Genomic DNA, 23914 nt, shown 5'->3' with positions numbered 1-23914 from the left:
GGACCGCTTAGCTTTTCGCCCATATATCTATACATATATTAAAAAAAAGGGAACAGGATGTTATGCTCTAAATACAAACATTACATTTAGAACACACTTAAATGAGGAGAATATTAACTCTCAGGTAGATGATTTGGCCTTATTTGCATACACTGAAAGACTTCTGTGCTTCAATCTGTTTAGAGTAATGAGGCAACAGAGGCAAAGCAAATCCATTAATACTATGTTTACACAAAGGGGGGATAAAGGCTTATGGCTCTCTCTTGCATGCAAAGTAAAATCAAATAGATCCAGCAACAAGATTTGTAACCCCCGTTTCTGCTGGGTGGCCTGCATTGAATTGTGGAACTACTGTACAAGTTGCAGCTTCTTGATCAGTTTCATTGGGCTTTTGAAAGAGTTACTTCTTGAAATAAATACCCCTCGATATATATTGTGCTTCGGTCTGACTTTGCATTTATTCTTCAATCAATTAATCAGATTGTTGTTTTTTTTTAGGCATGCCCAACTACCCAAGGGATTTGTAGCACAAATAAAGATGGTATGCAATTGAGGCTAGTGCCCAAATATTTTATAAACATCATTTTTTACTTAGTTTTCAATTGGTAGGGGTGGGGGGTTACAAAATAGAATAAGGGAAGAGAAAAAGGGGAGAAAGGGAGCAAAAGGTACCAGCGTTTACAAACATTTCAACAGTACAGAATGATAATTATTCTTACTCTATCTTTCTAGACATACATTTGTAAACAGAGATTTCAATATAGGCAAAATAACTGGACTTAATAACAACTTTTTTTTTTATTTTTAAACCTTTGAATCTGGGCCTCCCAGTCATATCATCTCCTGGCATCTCTTATCTGTCATCCCAGATGTATGTTTAAGACAGGCTGGAAGAGGTGGGTTTTAAGTGTTAAGAGAGCTTTCCTTTAGAATATAGGGAGGGTGTTCCAGATCTCTTCTACAGAGAATGCTCTTTTTTTCAATCATGGTGGATTTGAATGAAGGAACACTGAGTATTGCGTTGATGGTTGAGCCGAGTAGTCTGGTTGGCCAATATGAAGTGATCCGTTCCAAGCTGTATGTTTGTGCTAGGTCATGTTAGATAGATACAGTTGTGTGAAAAAGAAAGTACACCCTCTTGGAATTCTATGGTTTTACATATCAGGACATAATAACAATCATCTGTTCCTTAGCAGGTCTTAAAATTAGGTAAATACAACCTCAGATGAACAACAAGACATGACATGTTACACCGTGTCATGATCTATTTAACAGAAATAAAGCCAAAATGGAGAAGCCATGTGTGAAAAACTAAATACACCCTTACTTCTTCCACAAGAATTAAGATGCTAGGTAGCAGACGGGTGCTGCTAATCAAATGCCCTTGATTAATTTAGCATCAGCAAGTGTGACCACCTCTACAAAAGCCGAAGTTTTTGCAGTTTGCTGGTCTGGAGCATTCAGGTGTGTGTTAACACAATGCCAAGGGGGAAAGACATCAGCAATGATCTTAAAGAAGCAATTGTTGCTGCCCATCAATCTGTATAGCTAGATAGTTTTCACCGCTCATCCTATTTGGAGATCATTTTTGATCAGTAATAGGGTGCATAAGGAAAAAATATTGACATATATACAGATTTATCCAAGAAGGATAGAAAGAATTCCTCTCTTTGCACTCTCTATAGTGTTAGTATGTAAAGTACATATATATTTATATTGTAGGCTTTTACATCGGCGAGGACAGTTAAAACCAAAAATAATAAAATTTTATTACATCAAAAAAAAATATATTGTGACTGTGTGAAATATATAAAAGGTTTAAAATTCCTGTTCACAGAGGGATAGGTGGTGGGAGACTCTATATTGTGTTTCAGACTATGAAAAACACATAAATTATGTGTGTCTGTATATTTTATATATAGCCACTCCGTCAGCTCAGTATTTATTTATAAAATATTTTACCAGGAAGTAATACATTGAGAGTTACCTCTCGTTTTCAAGTATGTCCTGGACACAGAGTAAAACAAATAATACATGGTTACAAGTACAGTTACATAAATGAACAGGGTATACATTATATACAAGACATTGCGTGCACAGTTAAAGAAAGTATAGTGCTCAATCTAATAGTTATATCTGCTCAGTATATCATGGGGATACGTAACCACTGGGTTAGATGCACATCCTTATGAATAAAACATACATATATGAACTCTGTCTTTAGGTTGATTTAGCGTTTTAGTGGCATCATAGCTCACAGTATCACACCTATTCAGTAATCCACAAAGCACATATATATCTGCATACATGTATATGTCTATGGTCTATATAGGAAAGAGACCAATAACACTTAGGTTTAGATGTTGTATACACCTATAAGGTATAGAGTGCTGGCAGTCTCAGCCCTCTCAAGGTGCGCATATCTATAATAAGCTTCTATATGAAAGGTCACGGCGGACCTAAAAACACAATAGTTTCCCAGCAACTTTCATTTCATGGTCACAGCGGACCTCTATTGGCATAAAGTAAGGGGTTGCCGTGCTCAAACATGGTAAACAGATCCCCTACAAAGTGGGAATCTGGGAAGGGTTATAAGGCCATTTCCCAAAAATTTAAAGTCCATCATTCTACAGTGAAAAAGATTATTCAAATGTGGAAAACATTCAAGACAGTTGCTAATCTTCCTAGGAGTGGACGTACTTTCTTTTTCACACAACTGTATATGTCATATCTTTTATCTGAGAGACACACTATTCCCATCCTGCTGACCAATAAAATCTACAAACCGAAAGCATCTGCCAATCGCTCTACTGTAGATTAGTCAGGTGTTATTTCTCTGTGGTTATATGAGTGCTTTCTACCCTTATTTTGCATGGATGTGCTTTCTGCAGATGTTCTCTTACTCAATTCTGTGTTTCTATATTTCACTTGATCACTGATACAGTACTTACGCTCTCCACTTTTTTGCCATTTTGGCTAAGGAATAAGAAACGGAAAGACAGAAGGTAAACAAACGCCACAAAACTGAATAATATATATATATATATATATATATATATATATATATATATATATATATATATATATATACAGTATATATATACACACATACATATATGTATATATATATATACATGCAGAATATGAAAATATGGATGTATCCTTAGATTAAGATAGAGAGACATATGGTGTAGTTCCAATCATGTTAAGAAAAATCAACTTACATTTTGGGCAGGATTGCTGCCTCATTAATGGAGGAGGTATAGCATGCACCATATGAAGATCTTCTCCAAGATGACTAACCAGATAAATGTATAGGCCAGAACTGCAACATGTCAAAGGGGACAACAAGACATTGCAAAGCACTCAGCAATGTAACAGCTTCTCTATTAATCTGTTGGGATTTTGTTTTATATCATACACATATACACACACACCCTTGAAGAAGATCCCTCTGTGGTATCGAAATGTTGATTTTTGTGTTGTTCTTTAATACAGTTTTTTGAATATTGACTACTGTGTGCTGTCTCAGCTGTGACGTTCTTTCAGATGGTAAAGTATTTTCAATACATATATACAATATATGTGTAAGAAGAATTTGGGAAGGCTTTGAACAACAAACACAATAATTACAGAATATATATATATATATATATATATATATATATATATATATATATACATATATATATATATACATATATATATACATATACAAAAAGAAAGAAACACATGAAGTAGCGCCTATACTTTAACCTGATAATATAACTATTAATATAGTGAGGACCAATTCGCTATAGGTTATTCAAAATATACCTAGTGAGGTGGTGTACTCATAAGCTGATGGCATATATGAAGTTCCTTTACTCCCACAAATAACAAAACTATATTAATAAGAAATAATACACAAACATTAAAATAACAGAAAAAAATAATTAAAAATTATTTATAAAAATTGAACCATTTGGAGAAACAAAGTTCTGTTCCAATAGTAAATACACCAAAGTGTCTGCAGCTCCTTTTCAAGGGATCACCAGTCCCTAACAAAAGATCTGTGAAAAGAAGAAAACAAAACAGGCGCACACCTAGTGACCCCTGATGAAGTCATCATAGATGACGAAATGCGTAGGGCGTGGCTAAATCATACGGCTGTCATTCACAAATTGACTCTACTGTTGCTGGATTTGAGCTCCTGTGTCTCCTGCGTTCCCCGTGAGCTGTACTGAATCGACTGCAGCATACATTGGTCTGCAGGAACCCCTGCTGTCTGCTGCACCCGGAGGAACTCCTTTGACGAACACTGGAGGGAAAAGATCTCGTTTCCGTTTCCGGGTCATATGGTGGAGTGACGCAGGAGAATGCTGGGATCTCGTGGATATCGAGAGGACAGCGCTGTTGGCAAATGAGAGCCAATCTCATAAACGCTTGAATATACAGCATGTTTGTGAGTGGGCATTCTATTGAATTCATGGTCTGTCAATATATTTTATAATCAATAATACACTAGGTGTGCGCCTGTTTCGTTTTCTTCTTAATATATATATATATATATATATATATATACATATACATATGTATATATATATATATGTATATGCTTAAAAGCTGTGTTTAAAGCAGCATGCATTGGCTTAAGGGTTTCTCGTGTAATATGAGCTTGAGACATAAGGTGGCACTGTGTGCTCATTTGCATGTCATTTCCCAGTATCCCTTGCTGCAATGGAAGTGCTGTGTGCTGGGCGATAATGGGGAAAGACAGGGTTGCAGACCTGTCTAAGACATGCAATTGAACATACAGCAATATTTACAGTTGATATATATATATATATATATATATATATATCACTTAACTCCTTCTCTTAGGTGCTTACAACACACTGTGCAAAGAATATGGTAATTATTTCAATGTTGCAGAGATCTAGCTGGGAAAGGGAATGTAAATGCAAATTGCACACAAACATGCACCTACAGTACGCTTTCGATGCCAGAAGGGCTCTGCAATGCAACGCTATTGGTCAGGCCCCTTTGTCAGCAAAGGGGTTAAAAGATATCCCATGATGAATAAAAGGACCCGGACATGAATGACATGATGGATATTGTCAATAGATACAACCCATTATGCGTTCTATTCCAAACACACTTAAGATTGCTTTAAATCAAGAGAGCCACAAACAGAGCTGCTGCAAGTGAGGTTTCTATACAATGCAGGAACACAATAGCATTACTTACAACGTGTCGACAATCAATGTCTAAAAAAGTACATCTTTAATCTCTATCTGAAAGTCTATTTTTGGAACTGCACAAATTAAGGTTGTCAGAATAAAAAAGCGGAAAAAGGAAACACTTCTTCCACCAAGGCTGAGTCAATTGAAAACATGGAGTGGAGACGTCCATTCTAATGTACTGATCTCACCGAGGTCTTTATATAAATACGTAATCACTTTCTCACTGTCAAGATGCCCATATTGGCAAAGAAAAAAACCCATCTCAAACAAATGGACATTTGTTGCTTCTCACCATCTGTCACTTGAGGTTGTAACCACCTCACGTCAAGTGTTACATTCGCTGAGATATAGTGGCTGTAACATCCAAAGTATGTGAGCAACTTTAGCACTGCCGTTCATGTAACTGAATAGAGTTTAGAGACTGGCATACTTGAAGCCTGCTTACTGAATAAAAAGGATGACCTTAAAACGCAGATTCGTTGAACTGACACATTTTTGCAGATTGTTAAGAAAATGTGTGGCAAAATCACGCATAGGAACTTGGGAAGGGCAGTGATACTGCATCTAAACTGGTTAGAAATTGGATCACGCTTTTTTTCTTCCTTATTTTACAAAGATGTATACTGCATTTAGGGTCTAAAAAACATCAAAGCAGAAATATTTCTAAAATAAAACCTTATTTGTTTAAAAGGTAAGTTGAACTGTAAGTGTCTAACCACTTGACATTGTAGCAAGTGCTTTGAGCTTATATTAGGCAACCAGTGAGACACACGAACCACTACAAATATCAACCATTATTTTTGGCAAAAGGGTAACACTTTACATTAAGTTGATCTAATAGCAATAAACTTACAGTGTAATAGCACCTGCACTTACAATGTACAAAGTACATATATGTACAATGTGCTTACATAGTACTTACACAAGTCGCAATGGTGGATTGCACCCGATACGGTGGTGACTGCCATTCAAGGGCAGTTACGGACGTATCGGGGTGCGATACCCTGCAATGCAGCTTGATGGATCTCAGCCTGTGTGTTTATATCTGCTTCAGGATTTTATAACATGTGTAATACCCCGTGGACTAATAATTAATGTAAGAGGTTAATGAGTTAGAAAAAGGGGGGGGGGGGCAGGAGAACACAAATTGGATGTGTCTCCCAAAAGAATCCACTATAATGCACTAGGAGTGCATTATAGTGGATTCTTTTGGGAGACACATCCAATTTGTGTTCTCCTGCCCCCCCCCCTTTTTCTGATTCACTTTTCAGTTCACAGTTTGCACCCACTTTTTTGGATTACCATTTATTTACTCATTATTTGCCTCAATTAGTGTGGTTTTGTGATCACTCCCTAACCCTAGTGTTTTTCTAGGTTAATGAGTTAACCAGGTGTGACCACACTGGTATTGTCCCTCCCCATGTGATGCAGGATGACTATGCAGAAGGGATTGCCACTCCCCAGTATGTCTTGTGACCAGTGATACCACCTAATGGAGATAGAATGGTATACTATATATAATAATAACTTTCTCTCATATAGCGCTTTTCTCCCAATGGGACTCAAAGCGCTTCACAATTACAATAGTGTGTGGTACTCAGCACATAGGAATTTTTACAGACACAGTCCCTGTCCAGATGAGCTTACAATCTATTGTGCCAGAGGCACAAGGAGATAAAGTGACTTGTCCAAGGTCACAAAGAGCAGACATCGGGAATTAAACCAGGTTCCCTCGATTCAAACTCAGTGTCATTGTTTACAGTCAGTGTCTTTACTCACTGAGCCACTCTCTCCTTGTAGCCTCACCCAATGTACTAGAAACAGGTGCCTCGAAGTTCTGACATAGGGCCTCACTGCGAGTCCTATAAATATGAGTGAGTGAGAGCTACCAGGGGAAGAAGCAGAGAGTAACTTTATGATTTGCTACCAGTTAACATGTCTAGTGGGAAGTCTGTACTTGTATTACAAGCCTTATAAATGGCTGTGAATAAAGCTCTTTTTGTACTATAAAAGTTCCTGGCACCATCCTTATTTTATCTGCATATCCATGCCCAGCCTGCACCATGAACAGGTATGAGAGAGACTATATATCCAACTCCTTTAGAGTTGGGCAGGGAGGGTTACACAAGAATTTGATTAGGATTAAAGCCACTATTCTCTAGACCAGGGGTGCGCAAACTGGGGGGGACGTGAGCAGGGGGGTAGGGGAAGAGCCGGCAGAGGGGTGCAGGGGGAAAACTTTGCGCACCCCAGCTCTAGATTGTAGTAATTTGAAAAATACTCTCTCATCTAGAGCAGGGGTGCACAAAGTGGGGTGCGTGCCCCCCAAGAGGGTGCTAGATTTTCATGGGGGGACACGGCTGTTACAGAGGCACCACGCTTCCCCCAAAGGCATTTAAAATAAATGCCGGGGATCGCGTGAGGCCTCTGTAACTTCTTAACTTACCTTGGTTCCAACGCGTCTCCCAGGTAACCGGCGTCAAATGCCATGGCAACATCATATGACACCAGAGCTGTGCAGATGGGGGGGGGGGTGCGAGCTGGAGGGGATAGGAGAAAGGGGGGCACATGACGGTAAGTTTGCGCACCCCATATCTAGAGAACACTGGTTCAGTACCAAAAAGGGTGCAAGAAAAACTCTTGTGCAGGTTGTTTTGCGGTAGAAGAGAAGGCTTTACTGGTCTTGAAAGATAATATACCCCAGGGCTCTTTAACTGGAGAGATAATATACACCAGGGCTCATTAACTGGAGAAGAACCTTAATGTGTCCCTTGGTCTGTGTTCTCCTACTAATTAGATACTACAGGCAATCCTCGGTTATCCAACGGAATCCGTTATGGAAGTAGCGTTGGATAGTGAAACCGTTGTAAAGTAAGTCCCATGTTAATCAGTGGCGGTGAGCGTTGGATAACGCATACAGGTGTCAGATAATGCATTTCGGCGTTGAAAAACGGCCCATAGGGTTGCATTGTAAAGCATTGGATATGCCATTCGTTGTAAAGTGAAACGTTGGATAGCGAGGACTACCTGTAGTTGCTTAGGCAGCTAAGTTCCGTTTTTCACACTGAAACTATCTTGTAACTTAAAAGCAGTAATACATTCAAAATCCGGTATCTGTTTTTGTAATCAGTTATGTAGTATTAGATAATACATATTGCTTGTTTATGTCCTTTTAAATGAGTTGTAATGTATTAAGTTTAGATTCAAAATCCTAGATGTGTTTTTTTTAATACATAAGTTGTGTAGTATTACTGTAGATAACTTACTTTAAAAAATGTCCCACTATTGATGTCCTTTTTAATGAGTTTTAATCTATTAAACTTCCTTAGGTTGCTATTTCAACCATTTATAAAGCACAGTGCATCCTCTTTCAAAATAGGTGGTCATAGTGTGAACCCTGGGAAGCACAAGCCTCTCCGATCAATCACGAGAGAATGGATCAAATCGGCAGCTTGGGTAATTACATTTCCTTAAAGCTAAACAACTTCTGTATCTATTAAAACAAAACAAAAAAGGCAAACGGTTTTACCACTCAAGTTACATCAATAATCTTGTGGCTCTTCAACTCCTAAATGTTTTCTGATCTCTCTGGAGAACTAGTTGAAGAACACCATCAACCACAAAGAACTCACGTTGGTCCAATAAATTATGTAATAACTTACTGTGAAGATTGGATGTGAGGAAGGTGGGGGGTTACCCAGGAGTGTGCATCAGCCACAAGGAAAGGATCATAAGTCAGGCACAGGAACCATAACAGCGATTTTGTCTGTTCTAACATTTTGAGTGAATATAGTATGAGAGCTGCATGTAAGATGGGTGTTTGTGCAGTAGTTCCCAGGAGAATTCAGCCCCCACTAATTCTCAGGAATAGACTTTGTGCTGACCCTCCCAATTTTTGACGGTTGAGACAGTTGCCACTTCCCTTATCTAGCAGCTACACACCTAAGGTTGCCAAATGTTTACTGTTTTAGCAGAAACCACAAGGCCCCCGGCATCACCAGAAATATATAGAGTAAAGGTTATGCTTGCAATATATACATTTTAGCTTGGATAAGGTTTTTTTTAGCATTATTTGTATAACTTCTGTATTTTTCCATTTACTAGGCCACCCCCCAGGGGGGCGAATACTCATTAGCAATGTATACAATGTACTGTCAGTCATGTTTCTGGCAGAGAGCTACTATTAGCTTTCTCCCTGCGTTCGCTTGTACAATAAAACTCCCTTGATATCGCTGAACCTGGTGTTGTAATTTTTTATAGCTTTGACAGATGGCGCCCGAACAGGGACCTCGACATCTTCGGTACCAGAAATCCTGGTCGGATCAGACTCCTCAGCCACTCAAACGCGTGCAATCAAAAAAAGGTAAGGCTATCCTTTTTCACAAAATGTCTATAGTTTAAATGATTTGACTGATCCTTAGAGAGCTCGGTCTTGATGGGGAACCTATCCGAGTGACGAGGTGCTTACAGTGTCAAATTAGTTTTATACCTATCGATAAGGTTTGTTATTCGTTTATTTTTTCACTGTCACCATACAATTGTGTATGTGTAGAGGTTATACACAGTTGCTGACTGCAGCGGGACTAGGTAAGGGTCCTTAAGGTATAATATACGTGTCTAGACATAAATTGATGAGAAAGTGTAATTAAGGGACAGTCTCTGAACAGACATATCTGTGTCTTGGGAAACAAATCCGCAAGGAGATACCAGAGTGTTTTACTATGATTGCCACAGCTGTTCCTTGGTTATACATTCTTTTGTTTATATAAATTTGTATTGCTTACACCTAAGTGCCTCATAATTGACGTTGTGAGATGAGGGATAATTAGGGGGACCTACATTCTCATTCCCCGACCAAAGGGTCGCCGTTAGAGGTTATGTGTACACTATATGGGTTATCTACAGGTAAATATAATAAAACATGGATACATGTAAATAGTTATTGTGGGCCACTAGATGGTAGTTTTAACCTAGTTATTTTATGTGGTTTGCGTAAGACTTTATTGAATACACACAAAAAATGTTATGTGATGTTTGAGATAGTTACCACTTCCCTTATCTGATATCTGCGCACCCAAGGCTGCAAAATGTTTATTGTTCTAGCAGAAACCACAAGGCCCCCGGCATCAGCAGAAATATATAGAGTAAGGGTTATGCTTGCAATATATACATTTTAGCTTGGATAAGGCATTTTTAGCATTATTTGTATAACTTCTGTATTTTTCCATTTACTAGGCCACCACCCAGGGGGGCGAATACTTATTAGCAAAATATAAAATGTACTGTCAGTCATGTTTCTGGCAGAGAGCTACTTTTAGCTTTCTCCCTGCGTTCGCTTGAACAATAAAACTCACTTGTTATCTCTGAACCCGGTGTTGTCAATTTTTACAACTTTGACAGAGCAAAGAATACAACCATATATTTAGAGCAGTGATGCCCAACAGGTGGTTTGAGAACCCCTAGGGGTTTGTGATGTGTCTCATAGGGGTTCACCCCAAACAATATGTAATGGTGGATTCCCAGACATTATAGTGGATTCCTGAACCCATGTGGAGATTACACACTTAGTAAGGCCCCAAACTGCACCTTAGTGTAAGTGGTATAGCTGTTAATTATAGCAGGAGCTCCCACAGTAATTGACAGCTATGCCACCAATGCTATCTGCTCACATTGAGGTGTATTCAGTGGTGTAACCACCGTGCTGCTAACCCCCGGAGAGCATGCACAGGGACCCTGTTGCCACTGCTTCTCTCTGCTCCAGATACAGGTAAAAAGGTAAAAGTGTGTGTGACCGTTGTGATTGTGTGTGTTGTGATTGAGTTTGTGTGTGTGTGTGGGGGGAAGGGCGGGGGGGGTTTGAGCTATGGCATAGCTAGACATTCGCGGGCAAAAAAAAAATTTCAGGGCCCCATTAATATTAATACCAACTAGAATTTTTTCTCCCTCCCATCCTCTCCCTGATCCTCTATCTCAGAGGTGTGCAAAGTAGGAGGCGCGCGAGATGATCTGCTGTTGGGTGCAGGGTTTACAGAGGCCCGCGCCCTTCCCGAAGACACTTAAATTAAATGCCAGGGAAGCAGCGAAGGCCTCTGTAAACTTCACTTACCTTGGTTCAGACTGCTTCTGGAGACGCGTTGCCATGGCAATGCGATGCCCAAAACCAGGGTAAGGGGGGGGGGCAGCTGGCAGGGGGGCGCTGGCAAAAAAGATTGCGCTCCCCTGCTCTATCTCATCATCCCTCATCTCTCCCATGCACCATATACAAATACACATTTATATTCAACATATAAAAAAACCACTAAATATACAACACACATTATAAATACACACACACACACACTTACACACACACACCAACACAGACACACAGAACCGGGAGATGCAGAGAGGAGCAGCTATGGAGTGCCACCTGCTGCCCGAAAGTGGTTAAGCAGGAAGAAAGCCCTACTCGCCTTCTCCCTCCTCCTGTTTCGGGATCAGCTCCACACTCCGCAACCGGCATCCTCCGTTCTCCTACTAACCGCCCAAGCCTGTCTCTATCTGAAGAGAGACAGATGGGCCGCCGACAAGGGGGGAGAGTGGGCCCCCGGGATTTGCCCAGGCTATAGCTACGCCCCTGAGTTTGAGTGTGTGTGTGGGGGAATTGTCTGTTTGTGAGGGGGGGTTGAGTGTGTGGGGGAGAGGGATTGAGTGTGTGGGGGAGAGGGATTGAGTGTGTGGGGGAGAGGGATTGAGTGTGTGGGGGGGAGGGATTGAGTGATGGGGGAGAATTTAGTGTGTGTGTGGGGTTGAGTGTGGGGGAATTGAGTGTGGAGAGAGGAGGGGGGAGAAAGGGAGTAAGGGTAAGAAAAGGAGTGAGACACAGTGAGAAAGGGGGCAGTAAGGGGGGTGCTCGCAAGGCCGCTGACATGGAGAAACTACATTTGTTTTTTTGTTTAAGGGGCACTTTCAAACTTTTTGCAGGGGCCCCCCAAAAATTTAGTTACAGTACACCACTGGGTGTAGGGGGTTCCCCCCACATGTTCAGGAAACTATACTGCCTGGGATTGGTGCGTTAGCAATTGTCTTATGAGTAGCCAATAAGATTTAATAGATGAGAGATCGCGGAACAAATATTTTCTAGCAGGTGGTACACAATGTAAAAAAGGTTGGGAACAATTGAGCTAGAGCAACACCTACTGCTTTATAAGAGAAAACAAAAGCAACTTACAGGTAGTATAGTTTTCCAGCTGCCGAAAGAACTCTTTTCCTGTAGTCAATTCCAGAGTCCAGTTGAATAGTATTGCAGTATTCCTATAAAGGGACAGATAAATGTTTGTTAGACTCTATTTGACAAGTGATACGAACAACAGAAAGCTTACATGATGTGCACATGTACCCACGTAAATATATTACGAGTATGATCACGAGTATGATCACCTAATGATGGTGTATTGTTGTGACTGTAGACACATTTTCACTGATTCTATGAACCTAGCGTTTGTTCTTTTTGGGGGTTTTGAGCTGAAACACCAACACTTTATTCCACCATCTAATATTCACAAGCGCCAGCAGGGATTGATTTAGCCACCTGTGCTAAAGCATGGACATCCTGAACACCTAACCTGTTGAGGGGGACGGGGGCAATGACAGGGGGGTGTGGGAGGGGGATGGGCGGAGACTTGAGGACTGTAATTTAGCACCCCTGGTTTAATACATTAATTTTATATGGTGATCGATTGAGGCAGGGCTTCCCAACTCTAGCCCTCAAGAACCCCCAACAGGTCAGGTTTTAAGGATATTCCAGCTTCAGCACAGGTGGCACAATCATTTTGACTGAAAAAAACCTGTGCCAAAGCAGGGATATTCCTAAACCGGAGCGGTGGGGGGTTCTTGAGGACTGGAGTTGGGAACCAATGGATTAAGACATGTTTCACCAATTTGATTCCTATGAAAATCCCCATCTCCTCATTTTTAGATTTTGAGCCCAGGTGCTGGAGATATTCACACAGTTCTTTCCACAGTCCTAGAGCAGTTTTTTTAGTTTGTTGTTGAAACCACAACCTATAAAACAGATTTTTTTTTTTGTTGCAAGATGTGATACTTAATTCAAAATAAAGATAAAAAGATTTTTTACAGAGATTGTAACAAACACAAACTTTTAAGAATGTAGAAGTCTCTTCAGAAGTGGGACGCATAAATGATTTACAAGATTTACATTTTTGTATCTTATTGTACCCCCAAAAAATGCAATAAAATCAAGCAAGAGATAAACTATGAAATACAGGTTTACTCAAATGTTTTTTTCGCGCTTTAATTAAAATGTATAAAATGGAGTTTTTGCATCCAAATCACGCCAATATTCCCATGACACTGTGAAAAAAAACACAACTGCGCAAAGTGTCCAGACATATAAAATATAATGTGTATTATCATAGAATGCATCATTTCCTGCAGGAGAGAATCATTCCCATGAATGTGGAATGTTGTTTGATTGCTTTGACTTTGCTAGAGATCTTCTAGTAGCAAAGGGGTTAAAGTGTGAAACGTGCTCTAGCGCTGCAATTTATACCCGCCGTGCAGGGTCCGATCCGACGAGCGTTTCATGATGCGGACACGGATCCTTTAACAGCAGGATCCTGCAATGAGCACTGTAAACATGAATATTATAATTGAGTCACTTGTTTCTTTTGCCACCAGGTGCATCATAGGTCATTTGAAAGAGAGCCTCAGCTGCTGAAGAGGGCCCAGCCATTGACTTAAATGATTTAATAATCCACTAACATTTTATGAAAGCCTTAGTTTACAGCATCAGGTGATTTCAATCTATTACTATGGGTAACAGAACCATTGTAACTGCAAGAGCACTGTTATACAATGTGATGTTGAATGCATTGGAACATGTCGAGCAGAAAAGCGTCCGACATGTACGATCATTAAATATCAAAAAAAACTTCCTATGCACACAATGACCTTGTTCTAAGGTAATACACAGTGCTGTAGTGTATGTATATATGTACATATACACAGCACTTCTAAGAAACTACTCAATGATGACCATTAATAATGAGCCACACAAATAATTCATACTACTGCAAATATTTGCAATAGTGAATAATAAACAAGTCAAATTAAAGATATATCTATATATCTAATCTCATCTATAACTGTAGAGTTATATGAGAATACTCACAGGTAGTGTTACAGTAGGACCTGCATAATGGTCATGCCATGACGTGGCTGCAGGCTTATAACGCTTTGGCCAAAGGGTTTAACTAAATGACCCTTACTTATGAGAATACAAACATTTAAGTATTTAACTATGTATTTTCTGTGACATTGGATATTTTAGTTTTTGTTGTATACATTTGGCCATGCCCAGTAGCACTCCTTTTGACACACACACACACACACACACACACACACACACACACACACACACACACACACACACACACACACACACACACACACACACACACAGTGGGTGTTGGGTTTAGAGCTTGCAGGGATTGTGTTTTCATTAATTGTGAGCTGTGTATTAACCATTGTCCAAGTCACGTGCTCACAGGTGTGTCGTACGTGACACTAGTGTATAACAGTGTACATCCAGGGTATGAAGGGAGCAATAAATCAGGAACACCCCAAAAAAGAAAAAAATATAATGGTGCAATAAAATCACATAAGGATGGTAGAACAACTTGGCTCGTGCAAAATGCCTACTTACAAAAAGTAAGTGAAAAGTCAGCGTGTAACGTGGAACAAGGTAACAGGAACTCAGGAGGGCTCTCACTCAAGATGGAACTCAGGAGAAAACACAGCGGAGAGAAACCAATAGTGCAGAGCAGTATGTACTTTATAACATTAAAAGAAGCTACAATATGTACTCACAATGTGTACAAGTATATCAGGCACATAAAGTAAAGCAGTGGATCTCACGCAAGAGAGATGGTATCAGGGCCGTCTTCCTTCGGTAATCCCACAACTGGATGGCATCGGGTGGAGTCTGACGTCACATCCGTTGGTAACCTGGCAACATCCGGTTACTCGGGGGAGAAGGCGGGTGCACGGCAAGAAGGTCCCCTCTGTTCGGAACTCACTGCGCAGACTGCGGGATTACCGAAGGAAGACGGCCCTGATACCATCTCTCTTGCGTGAGATCCAGTGCTTTACTTAATGTGCCTGATATACTTGTACACATTGTGAGTACATATTGTAGCTTCTTTTAATGTTATAAAGTACATACTGCTCTGCACTATTGGTTTCTCTCCGCTGTGCTTTCTCCTGAGTTCCATCTTGAGTGAGAGCCCTCCTGAGTTCCTGTTTACCTTGTTCCACGTTACACGCTGACTTTTCACTTACTTTTTGTAAGTAGGCATTTTGCACGATCCAAGTTTTGTTCTACCATCCTCATGTGATTTTATTGCACCATTATATTTTTTTCTTTTTTGGGGTGTTCCTGATTTATTGCTCCCTTCAAACCCTGGATGTACACTGTCGCTTTAGGGAATCTGTACAATTCCCTCTGAAAGTCGAGAATTTTTCTATTTCACCTTACACTCAATTTATTTCACTGTTTATTAAGCACTGTGTTTTTTTAGCGCCGTTCTGTATCATTTGGGTTACCTAGACTAGTGTATAACAGCAATGAACGATGGGAAATAACAATGGATTTAACCCCTTTGCTACTAGAGGGGTGTGTTCCAGAAAAAAAAAAAAAAAGATTGGTAATCCATATAACGTACACACTCTGGGAAGTAGAAGACAAATCCTATCTTAATGAGAATAGGTGCTATGGGTACCGTATATACAGTAACCGTAATTAACTTGTGCATACTGCACACAACATTCAGATTATTTTCTAACTTTAACGTAACAATCCCCCTAGGACAGTGCCGTCTTAACGCATGGGCACGCTGGGCAGTTGCCCGGGGGTCCCACGCGAATCTATGCACAGACCAGAATTTAACAGTAATTTTACGATCACCCGCCTCAACATTCAAATCTCCCGCTAACTCGGTAGAAGGAGAAAAATTATGACTTGTAGCGGAGAGTTGGCATATCTGCATTCGCGAGAGAAATGTTGCCGTTTTTATTGCTTGCAATGTTACGGAAGCAGAATATTGTAACGGATTCGCGGGAGGCAATTAACGGCTGGGGTTGTGTAGGCCGGGCCCAGTGCACTGCTTTGCGCCCGGGGGCCTATAATGCTGTTAAGACGGCCCTGCCCTTGGAGCCTATGAGTTTAACTCATATAATATTAGTATCCGCTCCCCCATCCCCCGAGTATGTTCTGCTCTGTCTTTTTTTCTTTTCATGTTGTAGTATTAAAAAAATCACGGTTTTCTTAATTTCCAGTGTCTGAGGTTAGACTACACTGGGCTCTGGGGAGAACTCCATTTTAACCTCCCAGACACAATATGTCCAATGCTTAAATCTCCCGAATGAAGCATCAGTTTTAGTGTTGGAGAGCACAAGAATATATTTATTAAAGTAGTTAAATAATAAAAAAATACAAAATATGCCAATCAGAGTAGACTGCTGCTTTAAAAAGATAGCGTAATTATCCAAAGTATTGTTTGGCATTCACTGATTCTGTGTCATACAATCATACCGATTTAAAAAACACTACTTTTTTTTTTTTAACAAATAATGTCAATGAATGCTGGCAAGAATTGTGCATGACCTCTGAGGTAATTAGCAATCATTCAGAAGCAACACGACTTAAAACACCCTATTCTTTATTTGACGGCTCTTTTCTCGATCAGCTCTTCAATAAACTGCAGCTCTTCTCCACGACAGTTTTATGAATCAGTCGTAATTACATTCTGACATGAAGTGAATAGTAAAGCACAACACAGTATCGCTTCATCAACCTTTCTAACCTTCATGAAAGTATTAACTGTAAATAGTCTTCACTGAATCCCACAACAGACGAGCTGCATTTCTTAGCTCCATCAATGCTGCAACACAAACCAATGGGGGTGACCCATATCTGGAGCACAATCGCTCATAATTATCCCATTTTTTGCAATGTTCAGGTGCTGCCTCACATAGTTCAAATCAACACAGAGAACAAAGAGCTAATTAATGATATATAAATATATATATATATATATATATATATATATATAGTTAACCGGAAATATTAACTATTTGGGGGATGTGTTCCAAAAATGGTGGAGAGTTATTATTTGTAGCTGCGTCAATTTGTGAGCAGCAACATATGTATGAATCTTTCAAATCTTTAAAATCTAGCTTCTTTAGAACCGAGGCTAACACCACTTCTAAGCCCGGCGGATTAATTTGGTGCAAAGAGAGAGGAAAACTGCATCAGTTACAGGGGCCAACTAGTGATATATCTCATTACACTGCACTGACTCTCTCCTCCCCTAACTCTTCCTGCAACCACTCCCCAAACGCTCATGGCACAAGTGGAGCAAAGAACATTGATTGATTGATTGATGCAGAATCAAAAATGACGCAACAACGCAAGATTTTGAGCAATGCTTTGACCTTGTGACACTTGATACATATTCACCACTACTGTAGGTTTCTTTTCTACTTGTAACAAAGTTTTTCCCAGCTATAATCTTAATAACAATTGGACATGCTTGCTACTGTATTTTCAAAGTGTTCATATTTTATACAGTATATGCAACGGTGTTTCCCCCACCCAATCGCAGATAGGGGCCATTACAGGGTGTACTGTATGGTGCATATACCTGCTGGCAACAGGAGGGCTGAGTCGTCCACCGATGGTAGTGGGGACACAGGAACAGGCTTCTGGGGTTCATACCCCACATATCTCCTTACCAGTGCAGCGCCTCCATCTGCCGTGGACTTCAGGAACTGAAGGTGATCCTCCACGGTAGAACATATTACCTCTCCCCCCAGTAAGGGCACCAGGCAGGAGGTATATTGCAAAACAGGAACGAGTTTATTACTACACTCTGCAGTAACAGTTACTTGAAAAGTGGAAATCCCGGGGCGCTGCCTCTATAACAATGGTGAATAATGTAACAAGGTGAAATTCACAATCATGCAGGACTACGGTGAACGATCGTGAGAGGCCGAAAGTATTTGGAAAATATACTGTCCCAAACTGTCGCTGCTGCTCAGCTGAAGGAGAACCTCAATAAACAAACAAACAGGGAAGCGCTATATAAGTTAGGATCAGGCCCAGCAGCCAATTTATGTTGAAAAACCACATATGAAATGAGCATATAATTGCATGAATATACACACAAAAATATATAAAATAAATAGCACAAGTCTCTGCCAGAGAGAAATTGTCCAGGTGGTGTAAATACAAGTTAATGCCCCTGTCTGATATGACAGACTCGAGCAAGAGTGGCCTTTGAGAGGTTAAAACCCAGAGTGGTAGCTAGGATGGAAAGCGCTACCAACTGTGCAGGTATTGAAGTGTGTAGAAATGGGAAGGTGCCGTAGGCATCAAATGTGGAAAGCGCTCACCCAGACTTCATACAATTCGCGCTGGTGGCTCCTTTTGTTTCCTCCTTCACAGCTCTCGCTGCAGAAACACCGCTCCACAGCTCTCCTGGGCTCGCACACCAGTGATGGAACTGCTCACAGGGCGCCGGGTTTCCGGGTATGACGTCACGGCCGGACGTGACGCACCAACCCTTCCCGGCCGTTGCCTGGAACTACCGGAACCGGAACTACCGGAGCGCACAGGGGCTGAGAGCCGAATCTCACACACCCCACACAGCTTCAAAATTTCACAGCCTCCGCAGTACACTCTCCAAGGGACTCCACGTTAAACCACCAGGACTGGGGCAATGAGACAGGGATGCACAAAAGCTGCAACCCCTCGAGGCTCCTCCTCCTACGCGTTTCAGCACGTGACGTGCTTTTGTTTGCTTGAAGGAGAACCTCCCCTGGATCCTCAGAAAGTAGATGCACACAAGAAAACAGCAAGCACACATGTGGAGAAAGTAATAATAAAATAATAAACCACTGTGTCAAATGTCTATTATTGATACATTATATAATCAATGGGGGTAGTGGGATGGATTAATGATCATGCTAATATAAACAAACACTCACACGGCCAAATGTGAGCGACATTCACTTCTGTTGCAGAGTATTATTGCCTCTGATCTGGTCTCTACTGTACTCACAGCCCCTGGTCGGCAGATCTTCCTTCCAGGGTATATGGATGAATGTAAATGCCACGGGCGTCCGTGCGTGCCCTTGTAGATGAAGTATGCCGATACTGGTACTCCTGTTGTCCGTCTTATCCAGTATTACCTCGGAAAAATAGGAATGCAAACAGGTCCCAATAGGAAATATTGGGGGGTGATGGATAATATAGATAATAGCTAAATCACTCACATGGGCTTATGTGAGTGTCCTCACATCAAAACACTAGATGATGAGCCTTGGGTAGATAAAAACTTCCTGCTCAACTCTTTTCAGTCACTCAGTAGGAGACGGAGAAGAGATGATGACGAGGGTAACAGCTTTATTCAAAAACAATTAATAACAAAATAATTAAAATAATAAAAGGATGTAACTTACACTAAAAAGTGAAAATAGTCCTTTGTCTATAGTGCTGTCAGACTCCTGCTTAGAGTTGTTACTCCTTCCGCGTCCGGACGTCTGCAGCAGGGGTCCTCTGGCAAATTACTGGACTGGGCTGGATGAAAGCTTCCTGTGTTCTGAACAACGCGTTTCGGATAAAATCCTTCCTCAGGTTCGTATTGTGTGATGTTCCGGTTCCTTAATGTACCGGAAATTTTATGTCTTAATCCCCTGCAGCTGTTGCAGCCCGCGAACTCGGATGTGTGCCTTGTGTGCTTTGTAAATACAGCACTGCGATAGGTGTCTTTCTAGTGCCTGTCAGATCCTCTCCAGCGCTCCAAGAGGTCCTGACACGGCACATGCGCACTGTGGAAGAACGGAGCTGCCGAAGCTCACGCCTAGCATGCTTGATGTTTGCATGCATATAAATAAACTATTAATCCTAATTGCCGTGTGTTAAAGCAGATAAAAACTCACTGTCAGCTCCTGGAAACAGACTGATCAGGATACAGCGTGAGAGCACTCGTCGGACCCCTGTGCATGCGCAGAAGGGGGTGTGATGAGGCTTATGATGTACTAGTGCCAGTAGCTGGCCGTACATATTTAGGAATAGATGTAAAAGTGCCTCGTTATGATGAGACCATGTGACTGCGTAATGCTAAAGACCCCAACAGTAGGATAAATGAATGAATGAATAACCAGATACTTGTAGGGGGGACCCCTAAACATAAACTTGATAGAAGACAGGTACTGGGTTGCAGTCCCGGATGGTAAGCTCACTAATAAGTGACGCAGTTGTTAACAATAACACCAGGAAGATTGAGCATAATAACACCCTATAACGTACCAGTTGTCTAAATAAAGTCCTGAACAGGAAAACATGTAGCAAGCGATTGACTCACTCTGAGTGCTGCACAGTCCATGCAATCCAAAGGTGAGGGGTCCCCAGGTGTGCTTCCGTCCAAGGGGTAGGCTAGTAGAGAAGGAGAAAAACTGGAAGAGCACTACTGTAGGTATCAAAAAAGTAGAAAGGAGGGTGCGTATCCCATAAAAAGATTATTTATTGGTCATGGAAAAACAGGGCAATGGAGAGCCCTACCAACGTTTCACGCTTCACAGAGCGCTTTCTCAAGGTAAATAGATAATACCTTGAGAAAGCTGTCTGTTTCTCCATGACCAATAAATAATCTTTTTATGGGATACGCACCCTCCTTTCTACTTTTTTGATACCTACAGTAGTGCTCTTCCAGTTTTTTCTCCTTCTCTACTCGTTATGATGAGGCAGGGACTATTGGACACATAGATACTATGAAAGTTAAAAGTTATCTTATTATAAAATACTAGGAGGTAAGAGAAATTAGGGTGCTCAAACCCCAGACAACTTCATCCAGTTATAACAGTATAACACATTCCATGAAGACACCAGTGGGAGTGGGTATAATCAATAGACCTGTGAGTCACTAATAATACACATGTAGCAGTACTCAACTATTGCAGTCTTAAAGTCTCTAAACCCACTCACGTCATCACCAGGAATGATCACTGGCGTGCCAGCCAAACAGGGAAATCCAGAAGCAGCAAGAAGAAACAATTGGCGCACAGCCAGGGAGCCAGGTGGAGTAAAATAAATACCTTTAATTCAGTGCATGGCTGAAAACATCTTCACCCCTTGGGGGACAAAAACACACACCTCCTACGCGTTTCGGACCGGTAGGTTCTTTATCAAGGAGTCCGAAACGCGTAGTAGGTGTGTGTCTTTGTCCCCCAAGGGGTGAAGATGTTTTCAGCCATGCACTGAATTAAAGGTATTTATTTTACTCCACCTGGCTCCCTGGCTGTGCGCCATTTGTTTCTTCTTATTATAAAATACAGCGGCATGTTGGGCATATTATATATACTGTACAGTTAGGTCCAGAAATAATTGGACACTGATAAAAGTTTTGTTATTTCAGCTCTGTACCAAAATAAATTCAAGTTACAGTTAAATAATGAATATGGGCTTAAAGTGCACTATATCAGCTTTAATTTGAGGGTATTCACATCCAAATTGGAGACATGGTTTTGGAATTATATCTCTTTAATATGTAGCCCCCTCTTTATCAAGGGACCAAACGTAATTGGACAATTGACTCAAAAGCTGTATCATGGACAGGTGTGGGCAATTCCTTTGTTATTTCATCATCAACTAAGCAGGTAAAAGGTCTGGAGTTGATTCCAGGTGTGGCATTCGCATTTGGAAGCTGTTGCTGTGTACCCACAACATGTGGTCAAAGAAGCTCTCAATGCAAGTGAAACAGGGCATTCTTAGGCTGCAAAAAAAAGAAAACCCATCAGAGAGATAGCAGGAACATTAGGAGTGGTCAAATCAACAGTTTGGTACATTCTGAGAAAAAAAGAACGCACTGGTGAGCTCTGCAACACAAAAAAGCCTGGACGTCCACGGAAGACAACAGTGGTGGATGATCGTAGGATCCATTCCATGGTAAAGAAAAACCCCTTCACAACATCCAGCCAAGTGAAGAACACTCTCCAGGAGGTAAGAATATCATTATCCAAGTCTACCATAAAGAGAAGACTTCACAAGAGCAAATACAGAGGGTTCACCACAAGGTGCAAACCATTCATAAGCCTCAAGAATAAAAAGGCCAGATTAGACTTTGCCAAACAATATCTAAAAAAGCTAGCCCATTTCTGGAACAGCATTCTTTGGACAGATGAAACTAAGATCAACCTGTACCAGAATGATGGGAAGAAAATAGTATGGAGAAGGCTTGGAACGGCTCATGATCCGAAGCATACCACATCATCTGTAAAACACGGTGGAGGCAGGGTGATGGCATGGGCATGCATGGCTTACAATGGCACTGGGTCACTAGTATTTATTGATGATGTGACAGAAGACAGAAGCAGCCGGATGAATTCTGAAGTTTATAGGGATATATTGTCTGCTCAGATTCAGCCAAATTCAGCAAAGTTGATTGGATGGCACTTCACTTTACAGATGGACAATGACCCAAAACATACTGCGAAAGCAACCCAGGAGTTTTTTTAAGGCAAAGAAGTGGAATATTCTGCAATGGCCGAGTCAATCACCTGATCTCAACCCGATCGAGCATTCATTTCACTTGCTGAAGACAAAACTTAAGGCAGAAAGACCCTCGAACAAACAACAACTGAAGACAGCTGCAGTAAAGGCCTGGCAAAGCATCACAAAGAAGGAAACCCAGCGTTTGGTGATGTCCATGCGTTCCAGACTTCAAGCAGTCATTGCCTGCAAATGATTTCCGACAAAGTATTAAAAATGAACATTTTATTTATGATTGTATTAATTTGTCCAATTACATTTGAGCCCCTGAAATAAGGGGACTGTGTATGAAAATGGTTGCAATTCCTAAACGTTTCATACGATATTTTTGTTCAACCCCTTGAATTAAAGCTGAAAGTCTGCACTTCTATTGCATCTCGGTTGTTTCATATCAAATCCATTGTGGTGGCGTACAGAGCCAACATTATGAAAATTGTGTCAGTGTCCAATTATTTCCGGACCTAACTGTACATATATTGAAGCAGCTTAAGGGTTTCAGCTAGATCTACCAATTTGACACTGTACTGACACTTTGAATAAGTTCTGAATTAACTGTATTTTATAATAAGATAACTTAACTTTCATATGTATCTGTGTCCAATAGTCCCTGCCTCATCATAACGAGGCACTTTTACATCTATTCCTAAATATGGTAAAAGAACGGGGGAAGGACCCCCAAGCTGATGCTGCAAATACTGCGGTGTCCACATGTAGCATAAACGAATGTGATAATGAAAGCCGGTAAGTATGAGTAATGAGCAAGTGTCCCGTAGAGAATAGCCAATGATGTGTGTGAAGCCGGTACAGCCACCACCTCACCTGGACTCCGTCGGGATGGCCCTCAAGCTGGCTCATTGGTTCTCACCCCCAACTGGATGGAACTCAGAAGGAGCTGCCCCTCCTTCCTCGGACTGCGGGGATGGCCACCCGGGATGCCAAAGCCAGCTGGTAATGTGGACCTGTGTGAACAGAGCCTCCAGCTATCTCACCGGGTGCCTGCGAATCCTCCCGCGTAGTTGTTACCAAGTTCCGTGCAGAGGGTGGCGGCTGCTGGGAAACCGGCAGGCGATTCACACCT

The 23914-nt window shown here is 41.1% G+C and overlaps 1 protein-coding gene across 5 annotated transcripts in view; it reads right to left on the bottom strand.

Moving 5' to 3' along the window:
- AFG1L (AFG1 like ATPase) overlaps positions 1 to 23914 on the bottom strand; it is a 173815-nt gene that overhangs the window by 39998 nt on the left and 109903 nt on the right. For 4 of the 5 annotated variants that reach the window (XM_075597572.1, XM_075597574.1, XM_075597575.1 and 1 more), the window contains 2 exons: positions 12436 to 12518; positions 3225 to 3325 (listed from right to left, as the gene is read on the bottom strand). In XM_075597572.1, coding sequence (XP_075453687.1) covers positions 3225 to 3325; positions 12436 to 12518 — 184 coding nt within the window. The remainder of the gene's footprint in view (positions 1 to 3224; positions 3326 to 12435; positions 12519 to 23914) is intronic. The other variant, XM_075597573.1, reaches the window with a different exon arrangement.

The sequence above is a fragment of the Ascaphus truei genome, chromosome 4 (assembly GCF_040206685.1).
Source record: "Ascaphus truei isolate aAscTru1 chromosome 4, aAscTru1.hap1, whole genome shotgun sequence".
Classification (NCBI taxonomy): domain Eukaryota; kingdom Metazoa; phylum Chordata; class Amphibia; order Anura; family Ascaphidae; genus Ascaphus; species Ascaphus truei.
The sequence above is the reverse complement of the archived record's forward strand: the minus strand, read 5'-3'. Positions and strand labels throughout refer to the sequence as shown.